The following is a 22,684-nucleotide window of genomic DNA, read 5'->3' on the forward strand; positions in this document are numbered from 1 at the left end:
CTTGTCCTGTCTTTTCATTTTGATTTCAAATTACTCTGTCAGACCCTCAGCAGTCTAACACTCTGCCCGTCAATCAATCTGCCTGTCACTTATTCTATTGCAAGTATTTTATATTTCTGGTTGCCTTACATCTGACGAAGCTCTTAAAATGTTTAGTATTTATTCTATTGTGCATTTTGTATTCTCAGAAGTGCTTTGCTTAATATATTTATTTTTAGGTCGAGCGTAGACGAAAGCAAAAGCGAAGCTTTTGCTGTCTAGGGCTCGACAACTGATGTTATCACTCTGGGGGGAATGTGGACAGCAGACTGACACGCGCTTCTCCAGCCGGAGATTTTACCTCGTGGGCGTGCACGGCGCCGTGCCCCTCTCGTGCCTCATATTCCCGTGCGCAAACACTCACACAGCCACACTCACGCATGCGCACATACACTGCCACACGCATACACAGACACACACACACACACACACTGCATACACACACGCACCCCCCCCTTAAACAGACCCACGCGCACACAGACAGACACATGCACAGACACACTCGAACACACACAGACACACGCACGTACACTACCCCCCACCCCCACCACTCACCGGGCTTTTTCGGCGTGTTCCGTGTCTCCTCCGCAGCGCTGGTCTTCACCCGGGCCCCCTCCTGGGACCCGGGACTTAAGATGCCGCACTCCGCTTTGGCGCCGGGGCTCGGAGCGCGCATGCGCGGGCAGCCCCCGCCCTCTCACTTAGCCCAGGCTGCTTTCTGTTTCTGTTCTGTGTTGCACCATGTCTCCCGTTCATGGCACAGCCGTATACTTCGCTCTGCTCCGGCATTACATCAAGTAAATGCTAATCACTAGCTGGTGGCCTAGAACGCCAATATATAGCCATTTTAAGTGTCAGGTATGGGTTTATTTATTTATTTATAAAGTTTTATATAGCGCGGGAGGCGTACTTCCTCCCCAAAAAACTCCTTGCAAAGTGGGCTGTATGTTCAATGCGCACTCAATAACCTTATGTTGTGGTTATCATTGAAAAATCAAAACAATATGGTCGTTTTATGTTTTTTTTTGTTATGGGTGGCGAGATTTCGCAAAATTCACATTTCTCAAAGTGCAAGACATCTGCAAAACAACGCATTTGTTTTGCAGGGTTTCAAAAAAATGTCTGGCCTAGCTCTAGCCTGTGTCGACAACGAGCAGCTTCTGCGCGCGGACACCGAGAAGGCCCCTGCCCCTCGGCGCGCGCAGATCTCAGCTGTCATCGCGTTCTTTCCCAGGGCTCTTCGCTGGATTGATGACAGCGCGCGGCTGAGGAGACATATGCTGTGTCTGAGCCCTTGTTAACACTATCTCAGGTTGCGTATGTTCCCAGTCCTCCTGGCCCCTCTGCTCCCCATTTCGCGGAGTGTGTGGTGTGCAGCCGCACTGGTTCCAAGTTACAGCTAATTGCTATGTCCTCTGTGACGTTTGTTCATCGTTTTTATGGAGAGATTTGGTAGAATTGTCATTCAAGGACGCATCAACAATGCTGTTATTTTAGGGATAGCGAGTCCCAAAAGATACCAAACGTGCCCAATGATCAAATCTGAAAAAAGGAATGTCCGGGCCAGCTTGTGCAGAAATACGAGCTTTATTCAGGCTCCACTCGACGCGTTGCAAGGATACTCCCTTTTGTTCACAAGAGGGAGTATCCTCGAAACGCGTAGAGTGGAGCCTGAATAAAGCTCGAATTTCTGCACAAGCTGGCCCGGACATTCCTTTTTTCAGATTTGATCATTGGACAAGTTTGGTATATATATATATATATATGTATGAAGAAGCCATTCGAATTTCAAGTACTTTACAGGACAAAGCGGGGTTTTAAGGAAAGTCCATTTACTTCACACAGCATAGGGCATAACGCGTTTCGACTGGGTTTGCCTTCTTCAGATGCCGCTGTCATCAGGATACTGCCAAGTTACCCCTTTACTATTGCTGCCCTTTATCCATTGGTGGAAGGTCAGCTGGTTCCGGTAGTGTGTTGTCGGGTTGCACCGCAGTCTTTGTTGGCTTGACTACAGTTCCCAGCATGCATCCTCGCTAGGATTGGATTCCAGTTCGGAACATGTGAAGCTCCTAATGAGCTGGATGGTACTGTAAAGGATAACTGGATATGGATGGTAAGTCCCGATGATTTAATGACATAAGGGCCCTCCTTCAGTCCCCAGACGCCCCAGTCGCAATAACATGCTTCAGTCGGGCCGTGTGACGCTCGTTCAGTGACTGCGCCACCCCATACAATGACGGACTGTATTGACAGCAGCCCCTTACTTGCGCATGTCTCTGTGGCAGGCCGAGGATATCCAATACCTTGGCTGAAGAATGCAGAGTTGCCAGCAGATCCTCGGCCAACTTGTAGGGTGGGTCCTCTCTTTGCGCAACTGGCCTGCACGATAAATATCAAAAAAGAAGCCACTCGAATTTCAAGTACTTGAAAGGACGCAGTGGGGATTTAAGGAAAGTCCATTTATTTCACACAGCATAGGGCATAGCGCGTTTCGACTGGGTTTGCCTTCTTCAGATGCCGCTGTCATCAGGATACTGCCAAGTTACCCCTTTACCATTGCTGCCCTTTATCCATTGGTGGAAGGTCAGCTGGTTCCAGTTGTTTGTTGTCGGGTTGCACGTAGTCTTTGTTGGCTTGACTACAGTTCCCAGCAAGCATCCTCGCTGGGATTGGATTCCCGTTCGGAACATGTGAAGCTCCTAATGAGCTGGATGGTACTGTAAAGGATAACTGAATATGGATGGTAAGTCCCAATGATTTAATGACAGACAGGCCCTCCTTCAGTCCCCAGACTCCCCAGTCTCAATAACATGCTTCAGTCGGGCTGTGTGACGCTCGTTCAGTGACCGCGCCACCTCGTACAAAGACGGACTGTATTGACAGAACCCCTTTACTTGCGCATGTCTCGGTGGCGGGCCGAGGATATCCAATACCTTGGGTGAAGAATGCAGAGTTGCCAGCTGATCCTCGGCCAACTTGTAGATCGGGTCCTCTCTTTGCGCAACTGAGATATATATATATATATATATATATATATATATATATATATATATATATGCCTGTTTCCACCGTGTCGGCACCATGGCTGAAGAGAAGGAAGAATTAATTATTTGGCAAAGAGGAGCCAGAAAAAGCGAAAGAGACTCCTTAAACTTAGCAGGCTTTAAAGGATCAGCTGGGGAGCCCGATTTAATTTTCATACTCAGCCTAATCAGCTCCTCTTGGGAAATCTCAGGAATGACCGTATGATTGGAGCTCGGACCTGGCCTTGAGGAAATAGGTCTAAGGGAGGAGGTCGTAGAAGAAAAAGACCTATAAATAGCATGCACTTTCTCCGTGAAAAAGGAGGCCAACTCTTCAAAATGAAATTCCGATGTAATTACAGGCGCCGAGTTTTTCCTGGCTCTGAGGTCTTTCAAAATCTTAAAAATGCATTTAGCAGGGTTAGAGCTGAGCTTGATCTCATTGGTGTAATAGGCCGCCTGAGCCTTACAGACAGTTCTATGGTAAGATTTAAGTTCGGCCAAGTACTGTGCTTTTTTTCCATGCGCGCTCTGTTCTTTTACAGGACTTCCTCAATGTGGTCAAGGCATCGTTGTACCAAGGACTGGAATCATGAGTACGACCCTTAAAACAGGCCCTCCGGGATGAGGGAGTCCAGCGCCCGTGTGATCCAATCACAAAACGTCTCATAACCTGACTCAACATTATTAAAAGGGCCCAAAGAGTCAGCGCTAAGAAGTGCGTGAAAGTCCTCTAATCTTAATTTCCGGCAAGGGCGTTTAAAAACAGGTCGCTGGGCGGCCTTGCAGAACGGCTCTGATATAGGAAAGGACATTTCTACCAACAGATGGTCCGACCAACGCACAGGAGTAGGGATCGCCACAGTAGCAGACTCAATATTAGAGAAAATAGGGTCTAACAAATGGCCACCCACATGCGTGGGACTAGAGACCAGTTTGTTTACCTGGAATGCAGCAAGATCTGCAAGCAAGCTACAGATGGTATTGTCTTGCATAAGATCAAAATGCACATTCAAGTCGCCAAAAATGCTAAAATTAGCAGTCCCCACAGCAAGTGAGCCCACCACCTCCAGAAGTGCATTACACCAGGATCCCCGAGAGAGTCAGATGGGTACCCACACTAATGCTAAAATGAGCATATTCACACCCCTCCAGTACTTCCTTAGTGAAGAGACAGGAGTAGCAGGATTTAAAAATCATCGCAATGCCGCCCTCCCTAGTTCCCCTGTTTAACATACAGATAGAATACTCAGAGGGCAGAGCTAAGTGAGGCTCGGCCACCGTATCCCCATTGAGCCAAGTCTCCGTCAGAAAGAATATGTCCGGATTTTCATCAATAATGAGGTCATAGATTTCAGCATGATGTTTAACTAATGACCTCACGTTAAGCTGCAAGATTTTCAGCCATCGCTGTGAATATGTAATGTAAGGTGGCGGAAGGAATAAGGGAGCAGGGAGAACAAACCTACAGCATGGGCAGCTAATGGGCCCACTCAAAGAGTGTATTGGAGAAGCTTTACACCAATTAGCTAAGGGGTTCATTGCTAATAGGTCTTCACTGGAAATGATGCGGACATCAGACACACCTCGACCAGCATTTTTGGTGAGAGGCGCCGTACTGGCGCGGACAGGCTTGCCTTTGGCGCGTCTTCGGTGCATCAGCTGCGCTCGCGCATCAGATCGCACTAAAATAGGCAACAGGGAGTGCAAAACAACTAGACCGCCATCCAAGATGGTTTCTGTGAGTGTGCAACCGGAAGTGAGGGTTTCCGGCACTCGGTTTCAATTCGCCCTCCACAACAATCAGCCACTGGGCTGCGGTGGACCGGGGCGTTTGAAATCAGGCGAGAAAATCAGGTGAGTAACATAGTACGTTACGAGCAATGTAAAAACATTGAGCACACATTTAAAAACAAATGTTCCATTGGATGCTTAGTATTGCATGGGGGCAGGGATTCCCAACACAAGTGAAAGTTACAATGAGGAGTAAAACTGTAGACTGTATTATTGGTGCCTTTATAGTATTCTTATACTGTACAGTCTAAGACCATGGAATTCTCATACCTCTGTGTTTCTTACACTCTGAGACACAAGTGGCTTTCCAAAATGAGAAGCACACAACACTGTCTGCTGCTGTTGACAGTATACCATTAAGCATCTGTGTTAAATTTCCAAACATTCCTGAGCATCTCTTAGTGCAATTTCAAAAAGTTAGTATAGCCCAAGTCATTAATACTATGACCACAATCAAATCTGGCTCAGCTAATGATCCCTGTCCACCAGCTGTTCTTTCCCCAGTTACTGAAATTATAGCTCCTGTATTAACAGAGATATGTAATGCAATGTTTTTCTCTGGAAATATCCGACCGCCTGGAAAAATACCATACTAAAACCTCTATTGAAAAAATCCTATCTGGATCTAGAGGACACCAAAAATGACAGGCCCTTTGCCAGTTTGCCTTTCCCGGCCAAAGTGGTTGAAAAATTAATGAACAATCAAATCTTTAAGTTCATAGAGGATCATTACCGACTAGACGATACCCAATTTGGATTTCGTAAAAGTCATTACCGAGACTGCGCTAATTAAGGCATCAGAGGAGATAAGATTCATCCTTGACCAGGGAGAGACGGCAGTTCTTATCCTGCTGGACCTCTCTGCTGCATTTGACACGGTCGATCATAACATCCTGATCAACCGTGTCACTGCAATGGGCATTCAGGACAAAGCACGAGACCTGCTGTCTTCCTTTCTCACAGACTGTAAAACTGGACAACTTCCATTCTGCCCAGATGACATTACCGTGCGGTGTCCCACAGGGCTCATCCCTAAGTCTGACGCTTTTGAATATCTATGTGTCGGACTTAGCCAGAGTCATCAAGGCACATGGGATGGGCCTAACATCGTACGCTGATGACACACAGCTGGAGCTCGCCATAAAGAACAATGGAGAAAGGGTGGCAGCCAGCTTCCAAAAAGGCATGCTGGCCATCAGTAGTTGGATGGCCAGCAATTGTCTTAAACTAAATTCCGACAAAACAGAGGTTATGATTTTTGGTAAGCTTTCTCCCATCTGGTCTAGCTCCTGGTGGCCGTCAGCTCTCGGTCCTCCACCAAACCCGGTTTCCAAAGTCAAGAACTTGGGTATAATTTTCGATGACAAACTGACTTTTGCTCCTCATGCGAATGCAATTGTCTCAGCTTCTTTTCACAAACTTCGAATAATCAAAAAGATCCTTCCATAGCTCCCTCTCAACGCAGGAAGAACTTTGGTCGGTGCTTTGGTGATGTCATCCTTGGATTATTGTAATGGACTCTTTTCTAATGCACAAAAACGGTTATTAAAAAATTGCAATCTGTGCAGAATGCAGCAGCTAGAATGCTGCCAGGAACGCCCAAATTGAAGCCCACTGCACACGTAATTAAAAGTTACCACCGGCTCCCTGTGAGGAACCAAATTAAATTTAAGGCACTGTGTATTGCCTACAAAGCCTCCCGAAATTTAGGTCCTCAGTTCTTACTAAACTCTCTAGCCATCCATATCCCCAACAGGCCACTCCGATCCGCCAATGCATACTTCCTGTCAGTGCCGCGGACCAAAACTGCCTCATGGGGCGATCGACGTTTCGTTGTCTCGGTTGCAAAATTGTGGAACTCTCTCCCGCTGGAGATCAGATTGTCTCAAACCTTGTTGGCCTTCAGAAGAAAAATAAAGACATGGCTGTTTAATCAATAATCTGCTTATCATTCTGCCACGTCCGCAGCGCCGAGACGCCCCTCGGCATTTGCACACTTTATAAGTTTAAAAAAGAAATAAATAAATAAATAAATAAGAGCGCATAATTTGGAAGCCTGCATGATTAGTATATTTTTAGAGAGTACACAGCCTAAGCAGATAACTATTTGCTGCTTATTGCATGGCACTCCGTGTTAGATGCAGCTAACACAAATATTTACTTTTACAGCGAACCATATTAATGTATGTTTTACACAACGGTTCTTGAATGTACCGTACAGTGCCAAAATAAATACATTTGGTAACCAGTTTCTAAGCAAATAGAATATTGCACAAGTAATGAATCCGGAATCTTGATCCCCTTTTGATTTTACCCGAGTTGAACACAAGTGCCAGTAGAGTCCTCTTCATGGACAACTCAAGAAGATTCAAGGAGTGGGAACTATCACAATCTAGGGGGAGGAAGTTTACAATGAGCTTTATCTACACAGTAACAGATTTTAACTTTCAAACTCAACTTTGTATTTTCATTTTAAGAGGCGGTTACTTACTTGTAGACCTAGTTCTGAATCATAGGAATCTTCATTGAAGTCTTAAACCTTAGACTAATTCCCTGCTTTGATGTGAAACCCAGAGTACTTTTCATGTTATCCCCTGAATGTCCCAAAGGGTTTCAATGAGCAGCACCCTGTAGCAGCCTATCTGAGGATACATTTTTTTCCTGGAAATCAGCTGATGAACTCCTAATGAGCAGTTTCAAGACTGCATTGCAGCATCTGATGTGCAAGAAAGGGGTGAACATAAATGAAAAGACAAATAAAATACAGCCTGATAGGCTTCCACTGAAAGGTGAGAAAAAGTGTTGTGTCTCTTTAAGACTCCAGGAGTTTCCCCCACTCATAATTCACACTACTGGCAGTAGCCTCGCAGAGGCAGTTCTATTTTTTACTGTGAAAAAGACAATATTCTCATACCCGTTTAACAAGACACAGCCATACCCAGGTAGGTATTTAATGACTTCATTGAAGATTCTTATGATGCAGAACTAGGACTACAAATAAGTAACCTTTTCTTCTGCGCACTCATAAACATTATTTTGGAGTAGCAAGTTACTTTTGTTCACCAAAGGTGACTGGTGGGAATCAGGAAAAACACGCAAAAAAATAATTTGTAGCGTGCATAATTTAGTTTGACAAATATAGTTATTCCATTTAAAAATATTTCTCAGGCCAATTATAGCATCAGCCTGCATGTCTGACTCATAAGTGCATTGACCGGTTTCCATGTTGCTGCCTTGCTGATGATGGCACCTGGTATATTTTTAATCCAAGCTGTCATAGCTCTTTTTTTCGCTGGTAGAGTAAGACTTGGGCTTCCTTAGCCGAGGTTTGTTTGCTAACAGGAAGCAGAACTTGGTACAGGCTACTATCCATCTAGCAACAGACTGTTTGACAGACCCTGCTTGATTTGCCTATAGTTAACACATAGATGCTTTGTTTTAACACATTCTTTTTTCTCTAGGTAGAAGCGAAGGACTCCTCTAATACAGAGTGAGCAGTGGACATGTTCTGCTGCTGAGGAAGAACTGGGAAAGGAATTAAACAGAGTGATAGTTTGTCAATCTGAAAGTCAGAACTGTCAGTTCTCATTACTACCCTATTAAAGTGGAAAAAGGTGAGGTGTTCAACTGTTGATAAAGATTGCAACTTGTTCACTTTCTGGAAAGTAGACTCCTGGAAGGGGGCAGACATTTTTCCAATTTTCAAGAAGGGTAATGCAAGTAGCCCCTTGAATTATAGGCCTAAAAGCCTAATTGACAACCTACAAAATATTTTCGCCAGGAAGATACTTGTTGAATCCTGCAGGCTGGTTTTCGCGTCAAACATGTACTTCCGACCAGGCTTTTAGATTTGCCCTGCTTTACTGGAAGTATGCTCCGATAGGGAGCCAAAGATTATATGTTGCATTTGTAGACCTCCAAGCAGCTTTTGATTTGGTACCGTGCGAGAGGCTTTAGAATGTGCTAGCTAAAATGGGGGTACCTGTAATTCTTATTAATCTTTTAGTTAAGCTGCACAAGGAGACCAACGTCCATGTCCACTGGGGCAATTGCAGTGAAAAATCACATTCCTATTGCCCATGGCGTACGACAAGGTTGTGTCATTTCTCCCAAGTTATATATAAATGGACTGGTTGAAGAGCTTCAGGTCTGTAAAAAGGATTCTCTAAATTGTAAGAAGGTGCCCATTTTATTATTCTGGTGCAATTCCCTGCTCATTTCAAAGAGCCATATGGGTCTCCAGTTGCTTCTGAATAAATTAGTGAGCTTTTGTAATCAGTGAGGCAAAGAGTTAAATGCTGATAAAACCAAATTAACTATTTTTGGATCTGGGAAAACTCGCAATTGTGTTTTAAAGGTTGATAATATGCCTCTCGATCGAGTTTGTAGCTTTTATTACCAGGCAGTCAGACTGACTGCCAAGATTTTCCTATTCATGACCTATTTCCCCTGTTCTTGAGGCCTATCAAGCAAAGGCTCAAAATGTGGCACTTTACAGTGCCGAACTGTTGGGGTATGCTGACACCCAGAAACTTACCGTAGCTGAGTATTCATATATTAGATCACTTTTCTCAGTCCTGGCAACTATGCCTCTTTTACACCTTTTATTAGATTTAGGCTTAAAGCGGATTGCTTGCAGGGGTGTGGAATTTATTAAAATATCTAATTGTCCATGGGTCAGGATGCTTCATAACTACTTGTCATGTAACAAAATCCACTTGTCCCATTGGTGCCATGTTGTGCGGCGACAAATGATGGCAGCAATCTCATTATATACGAGCTCTGATATAGCCTCTCTGATTATGCCAGGGCTCATACCATAGCAGTGTTTGAACACTATCAATCCCTTTATGTTGCTACGTTTCCGCAGATCTACATACTGGGACTGAAGGTAGTGGTAAACAATAGTTCCAGGGTTGGAATGTCCTTTTGAGTCCGTGCAAACCTACTAACTTGCATGTTTTAAGGGTTTTCAACAACTCTTCTCTAATCTTTTCCAATACTGAGAAATGTTGGAAATTTACTCCTGACAATGGCAGATGTAAACCTTCTTCCAGAGTTTGGAAAAAAGTGGTTGGACGGAAAATACATTTGCAAACACTCAGGTGTTCGCATGAGCAAACCTACACATGCATATTTGCTCAGGCTAAAATGCAGTTCACAAATATTTTCTAGGAGTACTATTTCTTGCCCTACTGCTGTAAATTCTTATGAATTCACGAAAGCAATATAGCTGCCCTTATTGCAAGGACATATACCAAGGGTACGTGCACTTTTGAGACTTTCTTTAATAATTGGGCCCCTAATTTGGTCTGGCGTGAACCATGACCTTTCGTGTTTATTAAAATTCTCTCTCTGTATCGGCTGGCTTCACGGTGAGTGACAGCATTCTGCTCTTTCATGAGGAGCATATCAGCACACAAAGTAGTTTTGTTCAGTGCCAGTAACTAATGTGGCTGTGTGTGTTTTTTTTAGACCAAAAACAATTTTTGCTTTTGCCAATGTTTGTTATATTGGTGAGGGTCCGGCAGCTCTCACATCAATAAGGTTTTACAAAAACCATGTCAAAACAAGTCAAGCATTGCCAAAGCTAAAAAGCTGACTACCATTTCAGACCTACTGGCTTCGCCTATGCTTGTTTTTTTGTTTCCCAAAATCTTATTGAAACTGGTTACACTGATTATCTAATATGAATATTTTGGGGAAATACTAGCATGCATCAACACGTTTTATAAAAATGATGCTGAAAAGAAATGGTAACTGACATTTTACAGTAGTTTAGCCCAAAAAAAAATCCTACTTTCATTTTTTAGGAACATTTTATATTGAAAGCAAAGAATCATTAATCTTGCTTTCAAGCTTCTGTGAATATTTGCATCTAAACAGAGAGCATTATGCATAGCCTCATATTGCTTAACTTTGAAACCGTGTGTCCACATTTTTATACTGGAACCACTGTCAGTAGTGCAGTCAGAACGTAACATTTAGTGAGAGCGCTCAGCCTAATAATAAATGCTCTCAATGAATGAACCATAATTACAAGTTTGAACAGTATTAACATATGCACACAAATATTAACTTAACTGCAGGCAGTGCCCTTCCCTGATCCTTAATGTGGTACTGCAAACTGGCAACCAAAGAGTTTGCGCTGCAGGGGGTTGGGCCTGCTTGTCCGAAGGATAAAATGCACATTAAAACTTATTGCCCTTGACCCCAAACAATATGTCCTGGGGGTCGGGCTGTAGGAATTCCACAACCCTGGCGTATCTGGTGCAACTGAAGCCCTTGACCCACTGGGTATGAATCTTGACTGCCCTGAGCTTTCAGTGTACTGGGAGTGCCTGGTCGACCTACTGGGCATGAGAGGTCCATCTTAAATCCCCTGGTTTAAGTTTGTAACAAGCTGGTTTGGAAGCATGGGTCGTGTAAGCTGTGGGATAACGATTGTGCTATCCAGAGGTCAGAGCTGGCAAGACTGAAATCTGTTTATTGGTGCAATGTTCACGAGAAGCAGATATTAAGTGGGTCTTCTGTCAGTCTGACAATACAGTCTTTAGAGTTTGAAACTAGACCCTCAGTTTGAAGTATTTCTAGACTCCATTACTCCACCTCTGACAAGGAGTCTATATGTGAGTTTTCGCCTAGGCCATTTACCGATTATGGTTTTTAATTCTAAGTGGAATAAAGAGCTGCCCAGTCTGTGCCCAAACCTCTGAAACGGAGGTACATGTTTTTTGTTGTTGCTCTGAGTATCAAAATATGTGTTGATAGTGGATACTGCAGATTTGTTGAAATATGGGTACCTCTCATTTTAGGGAAGCTTTCAGAGTTTTAAAAACAGACACTTCTGGCCTTCTTGTTTTTGCATTTAGTCTTATTTGTTCAATGTTTGGAACAAGAAAGATAAATATCTCGTTTTGTAATGTTGGCTGAATGCGGTTTTTAATCTGCATGATAGTGAGCTTAAAGTCGAGTAGGGAGTTTTATAACTTGACCTCACTCCTGGATTCTAGCAAACCTTCTTTCCTAATGAATTTCTTTTTATCGGAGTCTGTAACAGGCTTAAAACATTTTAGCTAGCAGACATTTATTTGCCAGATCTTTTAGTCTTGGCTCTTTGTAAATTGTAAACGTATATATGATCACTAGTGCCTTTGGGGTTTACGTTTTTTGTCCTTTGGACACTGTACTTCAAATGCTTGTATTTGATTGTATTTGATCTCAAATTTACTTGGGCAGTTTTGTCAACGTCGCTCCTTGGGGTGTCAATGACGAATTCACCTTTGACGGTGAGCAGGTTGGAGCTTTTCTTCTTCTGGTCTTCCTCTGCTCCAAAGCCTGCACTATTCCCCTGTGCCTAATGTACTCTCAGTCCTTGAAAGCCCTTTTATTTTATTACGGATGTCACAGTCTTTGACCCAGTTACAGGCACGTAGACACACCCCACAGACCAAGTGAGGGTCAGAGAAATCCTTTTTCCTCCCGCAGGAGGGACACTTTTCAAAAAGAGAAGGTATTTCTGAGGAAAAAGTTGGTCAAAAACCAGCAACAAAACCACTTCATCAATTGAATTAAAAAGGTCAAGTGAAAATGAAAAAGCTAAAATTTTCTATAAATTTTCGGTCACAGAAGTGTGCAACCTCACATCCTATTCACATGCGATCGATGGATAACATAACTAACTCTCTGAGGCAACTAGTAGTAGAATGCATCCTGGCTAGGTGAAGCTCCTGTAATCTTAAAGTAGTAACAGGAAGCTTTTTCGCATGTTTCAATAAAAAGCCTATAAGTGTGAATTTGACCCTGCTTTTTCATACATTTTCACCTTTTTCTTGCACAACAGATGCAGCAATGCAAGCTTGAAACTGCTCATTAGTAGTTCATCAGGCTGTTACAGTGTGCTGCTCACCAGAGGGATAGACGGATATCGATACCCCGAGTAACATTCTCTGAACAATGCACCTATGAAAAGTGCTTCGTGGTCCAAGCGGGGGTGGGGGATTGGGATTTGTCCTAACGCAGTTTCCTCCAAATGAGTAGCATGTGAGCTACTGGTAGCACTTCTCCTACCTGTAAGTAGTTGTCCTACGTACAGCTCAGCCTTTTAAATTGGAAGATTTTGTTTGGCTGAATTACTGAACTTATATGAAAAAATTGACGAGGCTATATTTGAGAAATAAAATTGTATATTTTCAGAACTCATATGCCCAAGTTTGGAGAAAAAAGTTGTATTTCCAAAATATGTTTATAAACCTGATTTTGAATGATAAATCAGAGGGCACTGGTGAAACGTATTACTAATATTATCCCCTTGGTGTCACAAGCAATGCAGCTACAGCAGCTCTTACATAGTAACTATGTAGAGGCATTCCAAAGGGACAAAAGGCTATACATTACTGCAGGCAACACCGCCGTATACGCAGATAGGGGACATAGCCATTGTGTCCTAAGCCCTAGTGAAAGGAAACAAACAGTGTTTGAATCATAAAATACAAAAATAAGCAGGGAACCATGGCCCTTCCAGGATTCTGGACCCCATTGCCAATGCACCTGCTGCACCAATGGAAGCTATACCCCTGTGCACAGAGTTAGACGCTGCTGGTAATCTTACAGAGGGAGGCCACTAATGTTATCATTTGATGTGGTCACAAATATAATACTAATAATGTCAGTAGCTCTGGATGATTCTTATTGAGCATAAGTAGCTCTTATTACATAATAGGCAGAAGATCTCTGTTCTAACATTTAGGACTAGAAGTGAAGATCCTACAATGCAGAACAACTGTTCTTTACAGCACCAATATTTTTTATAAAATATAGATTTGACATGCAGTCTTTCATTTTACCTTGTAACGCCCATGCTAGCTTCTTTCCAGACTTGATGCAGGCAGATATTGCAAATGGATTTACAACTAGACAATCCCTTATCCAAGACTGCAGCTTTTGTAGGGAGAAAGATTTGGAGGTTTTTGAATATCCACTCTTGACTTGAAGTGGCTGACAAAGGACAAGCTCTTTAAGTTGATGAACAGTTCGGTTCTTGTCCAGAGTTCCCTCTATGAGGAAACCCAAGGCTTTGACAGCATCCATAGACAATAAGCTACTGTGGGTCGAGTGTGATGATGCAGTGAGCTGATCTGGGTCCAAAAGTAGTTCAAGAAGGTCGGACAAGTGCTGCTGTATGAAATTCATATGGTTGTAATCATCCCAGTTCTGGAAATTCAAACAAGAAAAATAGATATCTGACAATTAGAGAACGATGTCACTTTTCAAATAAAAGCACTCTGTCAGCTGATATTCAGTGGTGACATACATCTTACGTTTTAGTAAAGTTTTGTGATTGTTACACTAATTGGTCAATGCCTTTTTCTCGTATGAAATCTTAAGAATTTGCATTATACTTTGTCAGTCAAAAAACTTTATTTCAGCTATGCAGCCATAACAGCACAGTTAATTATAACATTACAAAATATTGCAGTACGTTAAAATACACAGCAATTGGTGACTAAAAGAATAGTACAAGGTATAATTGGGACCAAGAGCAATATTGTGCTACAAGTTTATAAAATGTTTCTTATCCCCAATACTAATCGTCACCTGTTAATAGACAAACATATGTATCTACTGTTACCAGGATTTCAGAGCGATAAAATCAATTAAAATATGCACAATTAAAAAAAATATTTTAAAAGAAAAACATTAAGATCAGGTAACGAAACTAGCATTACAAAAGAATTTGCCCAATAGGAGAAATATGCGGATTTGAGTCAGTAACATATCTAATGAGAGAACAGAGTTACGTTGTTACACAATTCCTTTTCCTTTAAGAAGTCTCTACGTATACACCACATTGCAAATAAAAATGTAGAGGTAGCGGCTATAAATAATGGATGTGTCTCGTGTTTTAGTAGCCTAAAGACCTCAATGTAATTTCTAATCCCCAGGTTCCTGCAGAGCTGAAGGACCCACTTAGACCTAGACCTTCTATAGGCAGGACAGAAAAGTATGACATGAAGTTCTGTTTCATCTGTTGAAGTACACCCGGGACAATCTTGTTTAGTAGCTCCCTTCCATTTATTTGTGAATGAACGCAACAGGAATGTCCCGTGCCTAAACTGTAAAAACAGTTTCTTTGCCATAAAAGGTTGGATACTATCCAGGGCCAACTTATATTGCTGTTTGACGTCCAGGAACCTGGAGTTCACGCTAGATGAGTCTATTCTCTGACAGATTTGGGCAAGTTCATATTCTTTAAAAGCGATGGTTAGAGACTTTTTGGGGATAGAAGGGCAAGTCACTTCTGGTGTTAGCCACATATTTCCCTCCCCATTGCGTGGCATATATTTCTAATATAAGACAGAATTGGGAAGTTCCCTGCTCCCAGAATGACATCCTTCAATTCCTCCTTGTAGGTTTCTAGCTCCAGCGTACGCCATAGGCTATGCCAATATAGGAGATGGCGAGACGCAAATAGGTCGGCAATAGGGCCAATGGCCAAGTCCATTCTTAGTGGGATTAAGGGGGTGCTTTTTGGGAGATCCAACAGCTGCCTGATAAAGGTGTTCTCTGTCAATGATAAGGTGTTAGATGGACAGTAGCCCCAAAGTTCAGCACCATATATTGTGGTTCCCCTCGCTTGGGTCTTGTACATTTCTGCTGGATGGCCTACCACTTTTTTGGGTACAATTTTTGTGCACTTTTAAAATTCCCCCTATGGACTGTGTTAATTTTAGGTTGGCTTTCTTTACTTGAGTCCCTCAATCCATTTTATAATTTAGTGTAAGGCCCAGATAATCTAAGATGGACACCCGCTCTGGGGGCCTGCCTTCCATTCGGGGGTGTAGACAATTACTAGTATTGGCATGGAAGACCATATATTTTGTTTTCTGGAGATTTATCTCAAAATCCCTTTTCTTACAAAATATACGGAACTCTTCCAATACCCGCTGCTAACCCATGGGTGACTTAGATAGGAGCAGTGTATCGTCCACAAACATTAGAACTGGCATTTTGTGGTTGCTAACCTTGGAGAATCTATGTCCTTGACTGCAAGGAGACTTTCAATTAGGCCATTTAGGAAGAGGGATAACAAAATCGGCGCTAACACGCAACCCTGTCTCACCTCCTTCTCAACGCGGAACGGAGCAGTCAAATCCCCATTCTTGCCATGTCTTATCCTTGCATAGGTGCCTTCGTGAAGGAGCTTCAGCTGCTGGCAAAGGTATGCTGGAGCTCCCATATCATGGAGTAAGCCCCATAGCTGATCGCGCCGCACCATGTCAAACGCGGATTTAAGATCCACAAAGGTTAGGTAAAGACTGCCACACTCCAAGATTACAGTTTTCCAATGGATCAACTGCAGTCTGAAGAGGCGAACACCCATTTCAACAAAGTGATCACTTCACGAGCACAATGCACCGCAATTAACACTTCGCACTAACCTTCACATCGCAAGGCACAGCAACGCTTCGTCGCTTACATCGTATGCCATCACAACGTATGGCATCAACAACGCATGTACGGATGTAAGGAAAACAATTAAACAAATAAAGATGCGTGATGCAATGTTAGTGCGATGGCAGGATGAGTTCACCCATTTCAGTAACATTAGTTAAACAAATAAAGATAACGCAATCAGTGGCGTCACTAGGGTTGGTGTCACCCGGTGCGGGTAACTCATGGTGTCACCCCCTCACGACTTACCACATGGACCTCCCCTGCTCCGAGTCCGCCAGTGGACACAGTTGGCAAATAACGGAAAGCAATATACAATCCTCCCTGCAACCAAGAATTTATTTCTGGTCCCTCCACTAAGGGTTTTTGCTAATGGGCGTTGTTTCTACATCCAGTGTAGCTTCTACATCCTGCCACGCAAGACCACTCATATCTTAAAGGTGCATAAAAAAGTATGGGAACTGTGACTGTGAGTACGATGGGGCAGATCAGTGAGTGTGGGAAGGGGGTCCAGGCAGGTAACTAAAAAGAACAAAATATTCTATAGCTAAAATGTGGTCTTTAACCTACATGTAATTGTATATTAAATGTAATGCAGACACCTTAACCGAACAAGCATTGACAAAACCAATAGGTCTCAAAATGAAAAAATGTGTGTACTCAGTACCTGAGAGTACCGGCACATTTAAAGGACTGATTATGATTATAACTACTTCAGTCCCATGAACAAGCGGGAATAAATCTGCCACAAAAACATAATACAGTGATTGAGAACGGGAAGTATGACGGATTGTATATTGGGAGGTAGGAGTGGACTGTGGGACAGAAGTTAGCCTGGAGATCTAGTTACAATTGGTAAAGGATTGATCCATTCAGGGCCCCAGAGACAATTTAATTAGGTCGTTTTCTACTATTTGGGTGGCTGGGAGCACAATTTCTTTTTTAGCCAGTAGACGGGTAACTGTTATTGCCAAAAATACTGTTTTGTGGAGAATAAAAATATATTTTCTTTTTAAAATCAGGCCTATTTTCTGGCTATCAGCCGTCTTCAGCCAGGATAGCTTGACTCCAGTGGCTTAGTGAGCACGGGACCCATGTCTGGGCATACTCTTCCCACATAGGGCGAACAGCAAAACACACACATAATGTTCTGATATCTGCAAAGACCCGGCATTGTGATTAGGTGATAGTAAGGAAAGTACTCACTGTCACACACCCTTTAGCGGTAGGTCACTTACCAGGAGACAGTCGCACACTCGGTGGCCACGCCCATCGCTGCATATTAAAATGATGTCAGCAGGAAGCTCAGCAGGCCCTGGGCTGCTTTGTGAGCGGCCCCTCACCTCCAGGGCAGCCCTAGACAGCTACCAGCGACAAACGACGCGTGCGGCCGCGAAGAGGGGTTGGGGCAGCGAGTTCACTACTCAGCTGAAGCCAGATACAGGGGGGTAGCTTCAGGGGGTGTTTGGGGTGTATTACAGCCCCCTAATAAATATACTATTCAATAAATAACTGGGTAAAGGGAGGTTTCAGTCGGGTACAATAAGATGTCTTGGATTTCGCCCGGGATTTTTAAATAGCCACTCAAACAAAAGCACAGACACTTATATTCTCGTCACTGCTTTAAATGTCTTACAACATGGGCATTTTACAAAATACTGTGTTTGAAGCAGCCCTCTCGCAGTGCATACTCCTCGCTCTTTCCACGACCTCCTAAATCCACCCCATGCACTGCCTCTCAGATATAGATGAACATATTACGCAAGGGTGAGTGTCGGACAATCTGAAGCAGACACCCAGCTAGGCTCCTGGTCAGACACCAGGCGAGAACCACGGACTGGCGCCGGCGGAACTCTTTCCTGGAGTGAGCAGGTCACTCCCGGCCAGTGGCAGCCACTGAAGTCAGCACGCGCGGCCCACCTTTATATATCTTCACGGGACCCCCGGGGCACGACTCTGACGTCAGCCTGGCTTTACCTTCACAAACGAGCACAGCTGCGGGTCTGCAGGAAGAGTCTATATTCCACGGGGTTGAGTCTCTGGGGTGTCAAAGTCTGCACCGGTGCCCCCACGAAGAGAACTCATTCCCATGTGGGTTCAGTCTCCGAGCTGCTGCCTGGCGCACGTATCAACAGTGGCTAGGTGTGAGGGATGCCCAGTAAGGCTCGAGCGGAGCGAGTATGCGCAAAAAAAGTTAAACAATCGCTTTTATAGGAAAACAGTTTTGCACTGCCCTAAACTCAACACACATCACTATTGTCTAAAAGTAATTTATTACTTTACAATTATCCGCGCACCTGTCATTCTTAGCACAGAGCCACTTTGCTAACATCAGTTTTGGTTGTTTATTTGAAAAATTCAATAGAGAAAATAACTTTTCCCATGACTTCTGTACTGCAACTGACGAGGAGTGATGGTTTGGTGACTGCAAATTAATGCGTGCAAAAGCACGCAGCCGCCCTCCTCTGTGCCAGCCTCCCAGTAATGCCAGCAGGAACCAATGCCCAGGACGGAGGGGGAAAGTGGGTGTTTACATCATCATGATCTCCTCGAGGCAAGTTTCGGAAACCTTCTTGGAAACGTCAAAAAGCCTAGCCCCTTGCCCTTTCCTTTTAAAGTTTTCCTGCCTTTGGCCCGAGCCCTGCGAACTTTGAAAATCACACCATCTATCGCCCCACTAACCTTTTATTTAGACTTCGCTGTGGTTGTGGATGGGCCCCTCTAGTAGGGGTTCTGTAAATCACCCAGCAGCAGCACTCCCAGGACTCAGTGGCGCGCGTGCGTAAATGCGTCAGAGGAGCACAGCGCGGGGGCTGGAAAATATGCTTGTAAGCAGGTGCGCTGATTGGTGTCACCCCATGGAAGGTGTCACCCGGTGCGGTCCGCACCCCCCCCCCCGCACCCCCCTAGTGACGCCACTGAACGCAATGTTAGTCGCTTACATCGTATGTCATCACAAACCATGAAACAAATAAAGATGCAAGAGTTCACAGATTTCAGTAACATTCAGTGCGATGTCCCCCAAACGTAACGCTATTATCAGCATGAACGTTTGAGAGACATCGTACTGCATCGCACTGAACTGTGTGAACTCCTTATTTTAGTGCGATGTCAATAAGAAGACAAGGTAAAAGAATGTAATAAATAAAGATGCGAAAGAAAGAAAGACTAGGAAAAACAAGGAAAATAAAAACAATGCCAAAATATCAACAATGAAATAAAGAGTTCACACATTTCAGTGCGATGTCACTCAATGAAACAAATAAAGATGCGAGAGTTCACAGATTTCAGTAACATTCAGTGCGATGTCACCCAAACGTAACGTTATTGTCAGCATGAACGTTTGAGAGACATCGTACTGCATCGCACTGAACTGTGTGAACTCCTTATTTTAGTGCGATGTCAATAAGAAGACAAGGTAAAAGAATGTAATAAATAAAGATGCGAAAGAAAGAAAGACTAGGAAAAACAAGGAAAATAAAAACAATGCCAAAATATCAACAATGAAATAAAGAGTTCACACATTTCAGTGCGATGTCACTCAATGAAACAAATAAAGATGCGAGAGTTCACAGATTTCAGTAACATTCAGTGCGATGTCACCCAAACGTAACGTTATTATCAGCATGAACGTTTGAGAGACATCGTACTGCATCGCACTTAACTGTGTGAACTCCTTATTTTAGTGCGATGTCAATAAGAAGACAAGGTAAAAGAATGTAATAAATAAAGATGCGAAAGAAAGAAAGACTAGGAAAAACAAGGAAAATAAAAACAATGCCAAAATATCAACAATGAAATAAAGAGTTCACACATTTCAGTGCGATGTCACTCAATGAAACAAATAAAGATGCGAGAGTTCACAGATTTCAGTAACATTCAGTGCGATGTCCCCCAAACGTAACGCTATTATCAGCATGAACGTTTGAGAGACATCGTACTGCATCGCACTGAACTGTGTGAACTCCTTATTTTAGTGCGATGTCAATAAGAAGACAAGGTAAAAGAATGTAATAAATAAAGATGCGAAAGAAAGAAAGACTAGGAAAAACAAGGAAAATAAAAACAATGCCAAAATATCAACAATGAAATAAAGAGTTCACACATTTCAGTGCGATGTCACTCAATGAAACAAATAAAGATGCGAGAGTTCACAGATTTCAGTAACATTCAGTGCGATGTCACCCAAACGTAACGTTATTGTCAGCATGAACGTTTGAGAGACATCGTACTGCATCGCACTGAACTGTGTGAACTCCTTATTTTAGTGCGATGTCAATAAGAAGACAAGGTAAAAGAATGTAATAAATAAAGATGCGAAAGAAAGAAAGACTAGGAAAAACAAGGAAAATAAAAACAATGCCAAAATATCAACAATGAAATAAAGAGTTCACACATTTCAGTGCGATGTCACTCAATGAAACAAATAAAGATGCGAGAGTTCACAGATTTCAGTAACATTCAGTGCGATGTCACCCAAACGTAACGCTATTATCAGCATGAACGTTTGAGAGACATCGTACTGCATCGCACTGAACTGTGTGAACTCCTTATTTTAGTGCGATGTCAATAAGAAGACAAGGTAAAAGAATGTAATAAATAAAGATGCGAAAGAAAGAAAGACTAGGAAAAACAAGGAAAATAAAAACAATGCCAAAATATCAACAATGAAATAAAGAGTTCACACATTTCAGTGCGATGTCACTCAATGAAACAAATAAAGATGCGAGAGTTCACAGATTTCAGTAACATTCAGTGCGATGTCACCCAAACGTAACGTTATTGTCAGCATGAACGTTTGAGAGACATCGTACTGCATCGCACTGAACTGTGTGAACTCCTTATTTTAGTGCGATGTCAATAAGAAGACAAGGTAAAAGAATGTAATAAATAAAGATGCGAAAGAAAGAAAGACTAGGAAAAACAAGGAAAATAAAAACAATGCCAAAATATCAACAATGAAATAAAGAGTTCACACATTTCAGTGCGATGTCACTCAATGAAACAAATAAAGATGCGAGAGTTCACAGATTTCAGTAACATTCAGTGCGATGTCACCCAAACGTAACGTTATTGTCAGCATGAACGTTTGAGAGACATCGTACTGCATCGCACTGAACTGTGTGAACTCCTTATTTTAGTGCGATGTCAATAAGAAGACAAGGTAAAAGAATGTAATAAATAAAGATGCGAAAGAAAGAAAGACTAGGAAAAACAAGGAAAATAAAAACAATGCCAAAATATCAACAATGAAATAAAGAGTTCACACATTTCAGTGCGATGTCACTCAATGAAACAAATAAAGATGCGAGAGTTCACAGATTTCAGTAACATTCAGTGCGATGTCCCCCAAACGTAACGCTATTATCAGCATGAACGTTTGAGAGACATCGTACTGCATCGCACTGAACTGTGTGAACTCCTTATTTTAGTGCGATGTCAATAAGAAGACAAGGTAAAAGAATGTAATAAATAAAGATGCGAAAGAAAGAAAGACTAGGAAAAACAAGGAAAATAAAAACAATGCCAAAATATCAACAATGAAATAAAGAGTTCACACATTTCAGTGCGATGTCACTCAATGAAACAAATAAAGATGCGAGAGTTCACAGATTTCAGTAACATTCAGTGCGATGTCCCCCAAACGTAACGCTATTATCAGCATGAACGTTTGAGAGACATCGTACTGCATCGCACTGAACTGTGTGAACTCCTTATTTTAGTGCGATGTCAATAAGAAGACAAGGTAAAAGAATGTAATAAATAAAGATGCGAAAGAAAGAAAGACTAGGAAAAACAAGGAAAATAAAAACAATGCCAAAATATCAACAATGAAATAAAGAGTTCACACATTTCAGTGCGATGTCACTCAATGAAACAAATAAAGATGCGAGAGTTCACAGATTTCAGTAACATTCAGTGCGATGTCCCCCAAACGTAACGTTATTGTCAGCATGAACGTTTGAGAGACATCGTACTGCATCGCACTGAACTGTGTGAACTCCTTATTTTAGTGCGATGTCAATAAGAAGACAAGGTAAAAGAATGTAATAAATAAAGATGCGAAAGAAAGAAAGACTAGGAAAAACAAGGAAAATAAAAACAATGCCAAAATATCAACAATGAAATAAAGAGTTCACACATTTCAGTGCGATGTCACTCAATGAAACAAATAAAGATGCGAGAGTTCACAGATTTCAGTAACATTCAGTGCGATGTCACCCAAACGTAACGTTATTGTCAGCATGAACGTTTGAGAGACATCGTACTGCATCGCACTGAACTGTGTGAACTCCTTATTTTAGTGCGATGTCAATAAGAAGACAAGGTAAAAGAATGTAATAAATAAAGATGCGAAAGAAAGAAAGACT

At 42.5% G+C, this 22,684-nt stretch overlaps 1 protein-coding gene across 2 annotated transcripts in view; it reads right to left on the reverse strand.

Moving 5' to 3' along the window:
- Positions 1-22,684, reverse strand: part of TBCCD1 (TBCC domain containing 1) — a 256,809-nt gene that overhangs the window by 112,212 nt on the left and 121,913 nt on the right. For both annotated transcript variants that reach the window (XM_086955448.1, XM_086955449.1), the window contains exon 4: positions 13,706-14,072. In XM_086955448.1, coding sequence (XP_086811574.1) covers positions 13,706-14,072 — 367 coding nt within the window. The remainder of the gene's footprint in view (positions 1-13,705; positions 14,073-22,684) is intronic.

The sequence above is a fragment of the Lissotriton vulgaris genome, chromosome 2_1 (genome assembly GCF_964263255.1).
Source record: "Lissotriton vulgaris chromosome 2_1, aLisVul1.2, whole genome shotgun sequence".
NCBI classification, from domain to species: domain Eukaryota; kingdom Metazoa; phylum Chordata; class Amphibia; order Caudata; family Salamandridae; genus Lissotriton; species Lissotriton vulgaris.